The sequence below is a fragment of the Mus pahari genome, chromosome 3 (genome assembly GCF_900095145.1).
Source record: "Mus pahari chromosome 3, PAHARI_EIJ_v1.1, whole genome shotgun sequence".
Taxonomy (NCBI): Eukaryota; Metazoa; Chordata; class Mammalia; order Rodentia; family Muridae; genus Mus; species Mus pahari.
In genome coordinates this window covers 73,614,378-73,628,155 of record NC_034592.1, presented here as the reverse complement: position 1 = coordinate 73,628,155, position 13,778 = coordinate 73,614,378, and the positions used below count along the sequence as shown (strand labels likewise).

The window sequence follows — 13,778 nt, the reverse complement described above, 5'->3', positions numbered from 1 at the left end:
ATTCAAAAGGTGTGTATTATTGGAAAACTTTGCAGGAAACTTGGCAAAATGAAGACATGTTTATTGTATAGAAGGCATTTTCTTTTCAACTGAGTTATTGATTCCATACCAACTACAATTAAATTTCCTGGGCATATTATACAATACAAGAAATATCAGATTGTGTTTAAGGTATGATTATATTGAAGAAATAAATATTCTGAAATTTTAATACATGAATATTTTATTTCCATAATTTCACATCCTCCCTTTTCACTCTCTAATCCCTCATTGCCTCTCCCCGACTCAATGTCAAGCTCATGGCCTCTTCTAAAATTAGTATTATCACGCCATTTAAGTTTCCTCTTTTTCAATCTTTTATTTATTTACACTCCAGATTTTATTCCCCTCCAAGTCCACTTTTATGTACATGTGATGGTGAATAAAATTATTCAGTTCTTTCAATCACCAATATTTGAGATTTAACAGGGACAGCATCTGCATCATATCTAGAAGAGATTGTCTATCACCAGGAGTTCTCATCTTTTCGATCTTACAGTCTTTTCATTTCTCTTCTGTTTGTTTTCTGACACTAGATATCACAGTCCCCAAAATACATTAATTGAGCATCTACTTATGCACAAATATTTAAGAATATTAGAGGATATTCTAAATATTCTGAATGCAACAGAAAAAGAAATTAAAGCTCAGAGAAGGAGGAGGAAGGAATCTTCAGGTTCCCTCATCAAATGCACACAAGGGAGCAAAGCAGGACAGAAAGTATGTAGAAGGAAAGAAGTATATAGTAGGCTCACTAACTCAGTGATTAACATGAGGAAATCCATTATTTGGCATCGTCAAGGCCTCAGAACCCGTGCTGCAGAATGAATCTCTCCATATGCCATGTGCATGCCAGAGCAGGTTAAACACTTAATATTTACCCAGCAGATTTGAATTCCAGGCGCAGTGGAACATATGTCCCCACACCCAGACTGGCCCTCAAGTTCTATGTTTCTGTTTTTCTCCACAGCCATGCTATGCCATTAACCCATGCTCCAGAAGACCTTGACCATGTAGCTACCCTTGCTCTTCAGGCCTACAGCTCTCCTGTGTGAGAACACCACCTTCAATATTCAGTAGATTCCCTAATTATCCCATGTTTTAAGCTAAACCCTGTAACATGGCTGAGGCTCCTCCAGTCCTAGGCTTCAGGTTCTCCCCTACAAGCTCTAGTTCAGAACTTGTTCACACAGATCTAGCTCCTGATTCTCTTCCAGGAATAAAACAGACCTGGTTGTTAGAAAACACGTTAGATTAGAAGTAGTGTAATGCAAACCTTACTCCTACCCTTTGAACAAGTATTTTTGTTTTTGTTTAAACCAAACTCACAGAAATTGCTCTTATATCCCTGCATCAAAATTTCTTAGGTCATGCAATTTTCTTTGAAATTTGTGTCAACATAGAGCACTGAGTTTAAAGTTTACTCTATGAAGTTCAGGTCTGAGAGGAATTAAATCACTTAAAGTTGGACATTTGCTCAAGTTCTTTTGGGATATGCCTCATGCCTCACAAAGTAAGAGGATACCTTGAGATGTAATCTCCCAGGTGATGCACTTTACACATCTTGGAATTTAACCAGAGAATTTATAACTATATTTACCACCTCTAAAAACACAGTGGGTATATGTCTTAAAGACAGAAACATGAAAATTCTTCTCTCAAATCACAGTGATGGTTTTTGTCTCAGGTAAATATGTTTTCTCTCAGAAAGGAGAGGGGAAGTCCCAGAGCTGGAGCACTTTTTGCCTGATGTACTACCTGGTATGTAACATAGTCATCCAGATTGAAGTGATAGCTACACAAAAGTAAGAAATTGAATTGCCTACACTTGTATAGTATAAATTAGGTAATTGTGTGCATATCCATTTTATAATTCCTCTTTCTACACTATTTTGAAAACACAACATCTCGTAATTTTCAAATAGAATTAAAAAAGGCTATTGGGGGGATTTATGAACATAATTTATACAGAAGAATGAAGATATATAAGAAATAGTAGATAAAAATTAATTCAATCTGTTATAACACAAATTCATTTTTCCTTTTCTGCCTTCTTTATAAGATAATACATAGTGAATGATGAAGAAAATTGAAAAATGGCAAGATTTGAATTTCCTGGAGAAAGAGGATTAGGAACATCATGAGAATCCCACCAAGTTGATAGTTAGATAAGAGAGTGAAAAGGAAATTAAAAACTAAATTATAATTAAATTAATGGAGACTCAATATTTTCTGTGTGACAACAATCCAAAGCTTTGAAGTAATTTTTTTCAATTTAACTTTACTCTAAAAATTATAATTATTTTTATTAATTCTTTGAGATTTTCAGACATTGTTTCTTTGACATACTTTCTTTCCCCTCAAATAATTTATTATCAACTTCTCAACTCTCCCATCTTGTTCCACCCAACTTTGAGATTGCTACTTCTTTTTAACTGTTTTCTTCTTTCCCCTTCAAGTTCCGTATGTGTTGCTCAGCTAGTCTTGAGATTTGATTCTGCTTTGGTGTATGGTCAGAATACAAGGGGTAAGTAACATCATTAAAACATAGCGTACAACTCTCCTCTCTTAAAAGCCACCAAATGTTAAAAGCTTGTCAGCTAGTGGTTGGATTTTATACCCACTGTCCACTCTCCATGCTGGGATTTTGTCAAGTTAGAGCTAGTACAAGTCTTGGGCATGTTGCTCCAATCAGTGCAAATACTTGTGTCGCACTGACAGGTTGTATCTGGAAAACACTATTTCTTTGACATTATCTATCACCTTTAACAATTTTTTCCTGTTCCTTATTGGCAAAGATCCCTGATCGTTAAAGTGAGGTATGAATGTCTCTTGTAAGGCTAAGCACTCTGCAGCCTTCAACAATTATCAGTTGTGGGTCTCTGTGTTGATTCCTGGCCTCTGTAAGGAAAAGCTTCTCTATTGAGGGTTGTGACATCCTTTGATAAAAACACATGATTAATGAATTTGACTTAATGAGTTTTGATAAACAATTACAAAGAAAGAAAGAAAGAAAGAAAGAAAGAAAGAAAGAAAGAAAGAAAGAAAGAAAGAAAGGAAGGAAGGAAGGAAGGAAGGAAGGAAGGAAGAAANAAGAAAGAAAGAAAGGAAGGAAGGAAGGAAGGAAGGAAGGAAGGAAGAAAGAAAGAAAGAAAGAAAGAAAGAAAGAGAGAGAGAAAAGGAAGAAAGAAAGAAAGAAAGAAAGAAAGAAAGAAAGAAAGAAAGAAAGAAAGAAAGAAAGAAAGAAAGAAAGGGAGAGAGAGAAAGCAGTATAAAATTATAAATTAGGTTGTGTAGTTGTGTAAAGCATATTTTTAGTATTCAAATAGCAAGAAAAATTTTAAGGAAGAGTATATAAATAATCTTCATTGTGGTTCTTCAATGTGGGGATTCGATGCCCCATTGTAGGGGAATGCCAGGGCAGGAAGGCAGGATTGGGTGTGTGTGTGGAAGACCCTCATAAGGTCCAGAAAAGGAAACTCTTTTATAGAGACAGAAGTTCATTAGTGATCATTTAGGGTAGGTAGGGAGGAAGAGCCAAAGGATATGGGTTTTTCCCTTTGCCTCATAGAGGCAAGGGTGGGGGAGATGGGATAGGGAGTTTCCAGAGGGGAGACCTTGAAACTGGATAACATTTGAAATGTAAATAAAGAAAATGTCCAATAAAAGGAGAAAAAAGGGAAAAATTGTGGGGAAAGGATATTAAAGGCATCATCTTCTTTTTCTTTCTTTCTTTCTTTCTTTCTTTCTTTCTTTCTTTCTTTCCTTCTTTCTTTCTTTTGGGTCACATGATCTTACTCAAAAGTTTTAGATTTGCAGCAAACTAACTAATCTTATTACTGTCAAACCATGCTGGGCTGTAGATATCTACTCTTTCAACAAAGCAATCTATATTTGCTCCCAATTACAGACAGACTTCTGAAATGTGTGTGGGGCAAAAGATGAAAGAACAAATCAATTGTTTTAAATATTGAGTAGTGATATACTGGCTTTGTCTTTCTTTTAAATATGTGTTGGGATCTATACAATTTATTAAGTAGTAATTAAAGCATGCAGGATATGGTGACTATTTACAACATACCTGAGTGATGCCCAGTAAGTATTTGTCAACAGACTATTTATAACATAATTGGTAAATAAAATGAATTCAGGAGGTTATAAACTCTTTTTTTTTTTTTTTTACAATATACACACAATAAAAATGTATTTGGCCACAAAGCACCAAAGTATTGATAAAAAAATACAACTTCGAAGAATTTGAGAGCATTCGAAGGGAAAGAAGGAAGTCATAGATGGTACTGTTCCACCCATTTTAAGGTCCAGAAAAGGAAACTCTTTTATAGAGACAGAAGTTTATTAGTGATCATTTAGGGTAGGTAGGGAGGAAGAGCCAAAGGATATGGGTTTTTCCTTTCCTTTTTTTTTTTTTTTTTTTTTTTTTTTTTTTTTTTTTTCTTTTCCTTTCCTTTCCTTTTTTTTTTTTTTTTTTTTTTTTTTTTTTTTTTTTTTTTAAAATTGGTAACAGTTTTCTAACATTGACAAGTAACAATTATTTCACCTATTTGTAAATTTGTGACTATATTAAAATTGATATTTCTGAATTATATCTCAATAAAGCTGTATAAAAAAGTAAAAAGATGGTGTTTGTAGTTTTTTTTCTTTTTTTTAAATTTATTATTTTCTTTATTTACATTTCAAATGCTATCCCGAAAGTTTGGTTATAAACTCTTAAAAATAAAAAATAAATAGAAAGGTAACTGTAGAGAGAAAAAAATTAAAGAGAAGTATCTTGGGCTCTTGTAATACGAACAATATATTTGCTATAAAACACTTGAGATTGTATTCTGTCTAAAAGGTATAAAGTATGCACATATTAGATATTATTGTCATTTCTCTTGTTGCCTTGAGAAATAGATAAAGAATACTTGTTTTATGTAAATATTGACATTTAGATTTAAATTTTAATATACCATTGATAATCTTTTTAAAAAATATTTAGTGTGTAACCACTATATATTTATATTTGGGAAGACAGATCATCTACTAGTGCTTGTTACCAATTGAACACTAGCAAATTTACCCTTTGGAGACATGGAAGATTGAAGATAGAAATACTTGTACAAAAGAACAGTGGGTAAGTATGATGGAGGTTAATTTCTTTGTCTATTGGCCAGAACTTCTGTCTAAATATTAAAGTCATGCAGTCAAATATATTGGCCATGGTAGCAAATCATGGCAACAAGAATGTAAGACACAATAGTTGCTTATCTAAATAACTGCCTTGAAGAATGACAGAAGAGATAATGATAGCACTTGTGGAAACATGCAGGAATCAGAGGAGATGCAGACTTGGACAATCATAAAGAGTGTAGGGAAGTTTCCTAAGGGTGGTAGAATAAGGAGCAGGCCTGGGTTAACTGAGTCACACAGGTCTAGAGGTGGAGTCACATGGATCTTTCTTGTTCATCATGGAGGAGAGTCTGGGTTCGGTACATAGTATATTTGAGTTCAGTGAAAAGAACTAGGATTTTAAAGTTTAAGGTAAATGGACACAGAGACTAAAAATCCTCTTATAAGATGTACAAATATCCAGGCCAATGCTTATTTTTATAATGTTATTTCTAGAAAATCATAACTTTCTTAATTCTAAATATACATGTAAACATGATTAAGCTTTTGGCTTTTGTTTTCATTTTGAACACCAGTTTCCTCTCAAAGAGAATGTAGCAACATTCTTTTTCCCTTTTTAGTCTAAGGATTACTATTTTTAATCTATGAAATTAAAAATAGTATATCTACTTAACCTTCACATAATATAGTATTCTTATGGCATTCACGAGTATATTATGTTATTCAGGCCATGATCAGTCATTGTAGTTGGCACCTGTACGTCTTTCCATGACCACAATTTAACAACCAAATGTTCCCTAACAAAAGTAAAAATTTCACAACAAATATTAATTCGATAAGAGTATTATAGACTTATTTGGATTTCTTCCTTCACTTTAAGTCTCATGATTCTAAGCTACCAAATGGGCAAATTACACAGTGATAATGAGATTGTGCCCCTAAATTCATTTGTATAAAGTTATAGCACATCTTTGATTATACTTACTATTAATATAATTTTTAATTTTATGCACTTTCACTAAAGTAATTTGATTGAAATGATTTTCAAGTGATGAAAATATTGCATAGAACATAAGAAGTCGAAATAGACACACAAATACACACACAGAGAGAGAAAGAGGAAGGACATGTTTTGATAGATGAGTTGAGTATACTAGTTAATATATTTATGATTTATACCATGATTAATAAACATTTCTAATCCTTCTCTGTCATTTCCTTTCAGCTAATGCCATTGAATGGTAATTTCTTTGGATTATGGAAAGTACCAATAACATCACTGAATTTATACTGCTAGGACTTTCCCAGAACAAGAAAATTAAAGCTTTATGTTTTCTGTTGTTCTTGTTTTGTTACATAGCTATTTTGGGAGGAAACATGATCATTTTGATTTCTATCACATATACCCAGCTAATTGAGCAACCAATGTATTTCTTTCTTAATTACCTTGCTTTGTCAGACCTTTGCTATACCTCCACAGTGACACCCAAGTTTCTCACTGATCTTCTCGTAGAAAGAAACGTAATTTCTTATACCAGCTGCATGGCTCAGCTTTTTACCATGCACTTCTTTGGGGGGATTGAGATCCTCATACTCACAGTGATGGCCTATGACCGCTATGTGGCCATCTGCAAGCCCCTACATTACACCATCATCATGAGCAGAGGGAGGTGCCATGCCATGGTCACTGCTTGCTGTGTCGGTGCTTTTATACATTCCTTCTTCCAGAGCCTCCTTGCTATCAGCCTCCCCTTTTGTGGTCACAATGAGATGGATCACTATTTCTGTGATATTTATCCTTTGCTGACTCTTTCCTGCACCAATGTACATAGAATCGGGCTTCTGGTGGTTGCCAATTCAGGCATGATGGGACTGGTCACCTTTGTAGTCTTGATGTGGTCTTACTCTTTCATATTATACACCATCAGGGCTTATCCTGCAGAGAGCCGCAGCAAAGCTCTTTCCACATGCAGTTCTCATGTCACTGTTGTCATTTTATTCTTTGTACCTGTACTTTTTATTTACATCAGACCAGCCACCACTTACCCAGAAGATAAAGTGTTTGCTCTTTTCTACACCATCTTAGCTCCCATGTTCAACCCTCTAATCTATACACTGAGAAACACAGAGATGAAGAATGCCTTGAGAAAAGTTTGGTGCCACAAACTATTTTTATTTGAAAGTGAATCATATAATATTCACAGCTAAATTATCATGAAAAAGCTAAAATGGGGTGTTTGTCTTCCTAAATCTTAAAGCATTTGAAGGTATAAAATTCCATGTTTAATCAATAGTAATAATAAACAATAGTAATTCTCATAGACTAATTCTAAATATTATCTCTTTGAATAAAGATTACTATCATATTTACTATTAATATTCATTAATCGTGACAGTTAATAATATATATTTTATCAGATTTAACATCAACAGTACATGTTATATTGTTACTTGTGTGTTATATTTTCTGAGTTTTCATATATATATATATATATATATATATATATTTGTGTCTGTATGTATGTATGTAATATATGAACATTATGAGAATAATACTATATCAGGGCTTTCTATTCCTTGGGCTCCCAAAGTACTGAGTTGATCATTAAACCACATATATACATATAAGTGTCTGGCATCTAACTCTAACACAGAAAGAAGCAATTCACCGAAGGAGGTGAGGTATTGGATTTGCATTTTCACATTCCTGTTTTAGGCTTTCTCCAAACCAGGTAGAGAGAATCTCTGTGTGGGACTGCAAGGAAGTGTCGACTCAACCTTGTCTGGGCCTCTGACTTTGTGAATAGCACAATGACCCCCTTCACTTTGTGAATACCAAGATTAAGACTCCACCACATTAAAAATCTGCATAATCAGCTACTTTTCGCTTGCCATATCATGCATGTAAGATCCTGTTTACCCAAGTTAAACCTTACATGTTAGAAATGAGCTGTAGTCAGTACAGAATGCCAGGATAAGCATAGATTTTAATGCAAATCCATATATTAAATACCACCTCAAGCCTTATGGGTTATATGGTCCTCTCAAGGGGCAGGCTGGCTCTAAATCAAAGATCCAAGGTTGCTTAAAAAATTGTTATTATTTTCATTTTCATTCTTAAATCCTTTTTAACAGTCCAGACTTCATCCTCTTCCTAGTCTGCCCCTCCCAGACCTCTCCCCTTCCCATACCTGTCCCCCATTTCTAAGAGGATGTCCTCATCCCCCATCCCCAAGCTACCAGACTTCCTCATTTCCTGGGGCCTCAAGTCCCTTGAGAATTAGTTGCATCTTCTCTCCCTGAGGCCACACCAAGCAGTCCTCTGCTGTATATGTGTCATGGCCTCATATCAGCTGGTGTATGTTGCCTGGCTGGTGGCTCAGTGTCTGAGAGATCTTGGGATCTTCCCATCAGGATGCCCACCTCCTCAGCTTCTTCCATCATTTCCCCAATCATTGGAAAAAAAAAAAAAACTTGATTATTCTATTTGTTTACATTCCAAATGTTGTCCAGAATTCTTTTTTTGTTCTTTTTTTATTAGATAATTTCTTTATTTACATTTCAAATGTTATCCCCTTTCCTGGTTTCCCCTCCAAAAATCCCCCATCCCATCACCCTCTTCCTGCTCACCAACGCACCCACATCTGCTACCCTGTCCTGGCATTCACCTACAATGTGGCATCAAGCCTTCTCAGGACCAAGGGCCTCTCCTCTCATTGATGTCCAACAAAACCATCCTCTGCTACACAAGAGACTGTAACTATGGGTCCCTCCATGTGTACTCTTTATTTGATGTTTTAGTCCCTGGGAGTTCTGGGAGTACTGGTTGGTTCATATTGTTGTTCTTCCTATGGGGCTGCAGGCTTTTTCTGTTCCTTGGGTCCTTTCTCTAGCTCCTTCATTAGGGCTTTTGTGGTCAGTCCAATGGTTGGCTGAGAGCATCTACCTCTGTACTTGTCAGGCATACTCCTGGGCATATAACCAGAAGAGGCTCCAACATGTAAAAAGGACACTTTCTGTCTTATGCTCATAGCAGCCTTATTTATAATAGTTGGAGAGAACCCAGATGTCCCTCAATAGAGGGATGACAGGGTGATATTTTCTAGTTCCATCCATTTGCCTAAGAATTTCATGAATTCATTGTTTTTAATAGCTGAGTAATAATCCATTGTGTAAATGTTCCACAATTTCTGTATTCATAAGCTCTGTTTTTTTTGCTTGGGTCTGGCTTAGGTATCAGAGTAATTGTGGCTCTGTAGAATGAATTAGGTAGTGTTCCTTCTGTTTCTATTTGATGGAATAGTATAAGGAAAATGGTAACAAGTATTCTATGAATATCTAGTAAAATTCTGCACTAAATCCATCTGGCCCTTTTGTTTTGTTTTGTTTTTGTTTTTGTTTGTTGTTGTTGTTGTTGTTGTTTTCTTTTGTTTGGGAGGCTTTTAATGATCTCTTCTATTTTCTTATGGGATATGGACCTGTTTAGAGTTTACCTGCTCTTGATTTAACTTTAGTATGTGGTATCTGTCGAGAAAACCATCCACTTCATCTAGATTTTCCAGTTTTTTCTGAGTATTGGCTTTTGTAGTAAGACATGTTGATTTTTTTCAAAATTTCCTCCATTTCTGTTGTTATGTCTACCTGATTGTGTTAATTAGGATACTGTCTCTGGGCTCTTCAGTGAGTTTGGCTAGGGGTTTAATCTATCTTGTTGATTCTCTCAAAGAACCAGCTTTTGGTTTTGTTCATCCTCTTATTTCTTAGAAAATTCTTCATATTTGGCTGAATAGGGAAAGAACTTTGGTAGCAGATGTTTCTGATATTATCTTTCTCTTCCGATGTCTTTAGAGTAAGACATTATTAAAATATCAAGACTGCATCAGATTATAGTTGTGGCAAATCTATTGCTGGGTAATTTATTCTAGATTTGGAATAAGAATCAGACAAAAATCAGATAAGAGCATTTGAATAGTAGTCTTACTATAAATTGGGTGAGTTAAAATTTGTGGAACAAAAGATATGATAATTAAAAAAATCACATTATTTGCACTAGCCCAGTAAGGAATGATACCATAAAGGATTTTAGTACTTGGTTGGATTATACCCATTATAGTCCATGATATAAAACTTCAAAACTCATTTGAAATATCTACCCTTGGGAAGGGAGACCATCAGATGAATTCTACCTATATAAATCTCCAAAAATAATAGGTATTGGTCATGTAAGCCGGCACTCCGAATATGTATGTTCATACAAGGAATGGATAATTCTTCATCTGCAGAGAAATTTTCCCTGGGATAGGGGTTTGCTGACATACAAACTGGGAGAATTGAGGTATTATGCGAAATTTTATCTGTATTTATAGAGAAAATTTTAAAGCTTAGTCATTGTTAGGGGAGTCAGCTTCTCTGAGAGTTAATTGTGTAGAATTGTAGATGTGAAGCTTGATCTGTAACAAGCTCCAATACACTATAAATGAAAGAAAATGGAGCACAGGTCAAGACAAGTTTGATGACATGAGTGCTATCTGCCAAGGAGAAGGATTAGATGATCTGTAAATAGCAAGAGCCAAAAAGACATGGATATCAAAATCTGTCAACCATGAGTATTATGGCAATATGTGTCCTGCCACTGTAAATGAAGTGTAAGATTTTATAATTTTCATTCTAGGATTGCTACTGAAATGATTACTTTTTGGTTCATTATAGATCATTTATATGTCTGATCCTTGCTTTGGTATAAGCAGCAATTTTTTGTCTTATTATGTATTAGAAGTATGTAGTTTCTTTAGAATTTATAGTAGCTCTTAGCTAAGAGTTTGTCTCAAATATTACAAAATGTTTGATATGGGTTTTTGAATAGTTTTTTAACTGGAAATAATTTGGGGGATCATGGTGATGAATTTAATGCATAAGAGATGAATGTATGCCAAGTTTGGCATGGCTATGTAAGGGAAGGTGTGACACAGTTTTTGACCCCACAGCATCAACAGACTGTTGACCCCATGTTCACCCTGTGTGCTGATGACTGCTGTTGACTGGAAACTGATCTACTATCAGAAGTAAAATAGAAGTATTTTATGTTCAATCTGTGGAATATACTTACCCCATTACTCAGAGATATTCACTCCATAATGAATGAAACATATGCAGTTCTCAGGAATGAGGAATGGAGGTGGTCATGAGGCTGTGGAGGACGAGGAACAGGCCTTTCATTCAGCCATTAGGTTCATGGGAAAGGATCTAGACAACATAACCACAGAGGCCATAAAAGCCTTAATGATCCTTTGAAAGAATAGTACATTGCCAGACTTGGCCTTGAATTTAGAATTCTGAGGAGATACATATGCCTTCTGGTCCAATGACTGCTGAATTAATTAGTCAGTGTGAACTTGAGGACATCACTGCTAGAGAGTTAAAATGACCACAAGAAGAAAAGATATGGATAGAAAATGAAGGAATATATAAAACAAGTAAATGATACAAGGGTTTATTTTATGGGAAAAAGTCTTATATGACTTAGAAATAAATACTATCCAAAGGAGAGTATATGTGGCCATGGAATTGCCTGAATGAGGAAACAAAGATTAAAGAATGAAAAGATGATATAAAAACACATACAATGTTAGTACATTGTTCTTCTGGCTACTTTAAAATTGGAGATGATCACGACAAAAAAGATATTAGAAGGAGCAAGCTTTTTTTTAATATTTTATTAGATATTTTCTTCATTTACATTTCAAATGCTATCTCAAAATCCCCTATACTGTCCCCCAGCCCTGCTCCCCTACCCACCCACTCCCACTTCTTGGCCCTGGCATTCCCCTGTCCTGGGGCAAATAAAGGTTGCAAGACAAAAACGATCATCCTGGGCTTTTTTTAGTTGGGAGACTATTAATGACAGCTTCTATTTCTTTAGGTGATATAGGACTGTTTAGGTCATNAATCTGATCCTGATTTAACTTTGGTACCTGGTATCTGTCTAGGAATTTGTCCATTTCCTCCAATCTGGTTTTCCAATTTTTTTGAGTATAGCCTTTTGTAGTAGGATCTGATGATATTTTGGATTACCTCAGGGTCTGTTGTTATGTCTCCCTTTTCATTTCTGATTTTGTTAATTAGGATGCTGTCTCTGTGCCCTCTAGTGAGTCTGGCTAAGGGCTTATCTATCTTGTTGATTTTCTCAAAGAACCAGCTCCTGGTTTGGTTGATTCTTTGAATAGTTCTTTTTGTTTCCACTTGGTTGATTTCAGCCCTAAGTTTGATTATTTCCTGCCTTCTACTCCTCTTAGGTGAATTTGCTTCTTTTAGTTCTAGGGCTTCTAGTTGTTCTGTCAGGTTACTAGTATGTGCTCTCTCTAGTTTCTTTTTGGAGGCACCCAGGGCTATGAATTTTCCTCTTAGGACTGCCTTCATTGTGTCCCATAAGTTTGGGTATGTTGTGGCTTCATTTTCATTGAACTCTAAAAAGTCTTTAATTTCTTTATTTCATCCTTGACCAAGTTATCATTGAGAAGAGTATTGTTCAGTTTCCACCTGAGTGTTGGCTTTCTATTGTTTATGCTGTTATTGAAGATCAGCCATAGTCCGTGGTGATCTGATAGAATGCATGGGATAATTTCAATATTTTTGTATCTATGGAGGCCTGTTTTGTGACCAATTATATGGTTAATTTTGGAGGAGGTACAATGTGGAGCTGAGAAGAAGGTGTATCCTTTTGTTTTAGGATAAAATGTTCTGTAGATATCTATTAACTCCATTTGTTTCATAACTTCTGTTAGTGTCCATGTGTCTCTGTTTAATTTCTGTTTCCAGGATCTGTCCATTGGTGAGAGTGGGGTGTTGAAATCTCCCACTATTATTGTGTGAGGTGCAATGTGTGCTTTGAGCTTTACTAATGTTTCTTTAATGAATGTATGCCTCATTTTTATAATTGTAACCTCATCAATTTTTTTTTCCGTCAAACTGTTTGAAGTTAGCTGTGCTTCCTCTTTTTCCTAGCAGTTTACTTTTCAAGAACAGAAACGTAAGCAAATATTTGTATTCATGGCATGTTTTAAAATATTAGTGATTAATTTAATTGTGTTATTGAAAGACCATAGTGAATTGTAGACAGTTTATGTACTCAAATTAAATCCCGCATCAAAAATAATCACAAACATGCATATGTAAATATTCCCACACATGCACAGATGTGCACAAATAGCAAACACACTCAAATAGATATATTTGTGTGTGTATATGTGTGTGTGCATGTGTGTGTGTGCGTGTGTGTGTGTGTGTGTGTGTGTGTGTGAGAGAGAGAGAGAGAGAGAGAGAGAGAGAGAGAGAGAGAGAGAGAGAAAGAACCAATTGACAAATTTCTTGGAATTCCAATCCAGCTACAGTACTCAGTAGCTTTGTTACACTGAAGATGGTAGAAATAATTTCTCATAAAGAAAATTTTCTTGTTTGGTTTTGATAGTTTATTAATTATCCAACCTATAGAAAACATTTTCTATACTCTTTTAACTCTTGAAATATTCTTTGAAAACAATGCAATTGTATCACCCTCATAGTGTAATAAATACAAGTGATGAAATTTTAAAAATAAGAAAAAAGTTTTAAAG

At 35.0% G+C, this 13,778-nt stretch overlaps 1 protein-coding gene across 1 annotated transcript; it reads left to right on the top strand.

Moving 5' to 3' along the window:
• Nucleotides 1-6,426: 6,426 nt before the first annotated feature.
• On the top strand, nt 6,427-7,377 carry LOC110317951 (olfactory receptor 4P4-like). The gene has a single exon (XM_021192741.1). It carries the CDS (start codon nt 6,427-6,429, stop codon nt 7,375-7,377), a length of 951 nt encoding a protein of 316 aa, XP_021048400.1.
• Nucleotides 7,378-13,778: the final 6,401 nt, after the last annotated feature.

What these genes read in the sequence shown, in the direction of transcription:
- LOC110317951 (XM_021192741.1), top strand. Translation starts at nt 6,427, where the DNA reads ATGGAAAGTACCAATAACATCACTGAATTTATACTGCTAGGACTTTCC.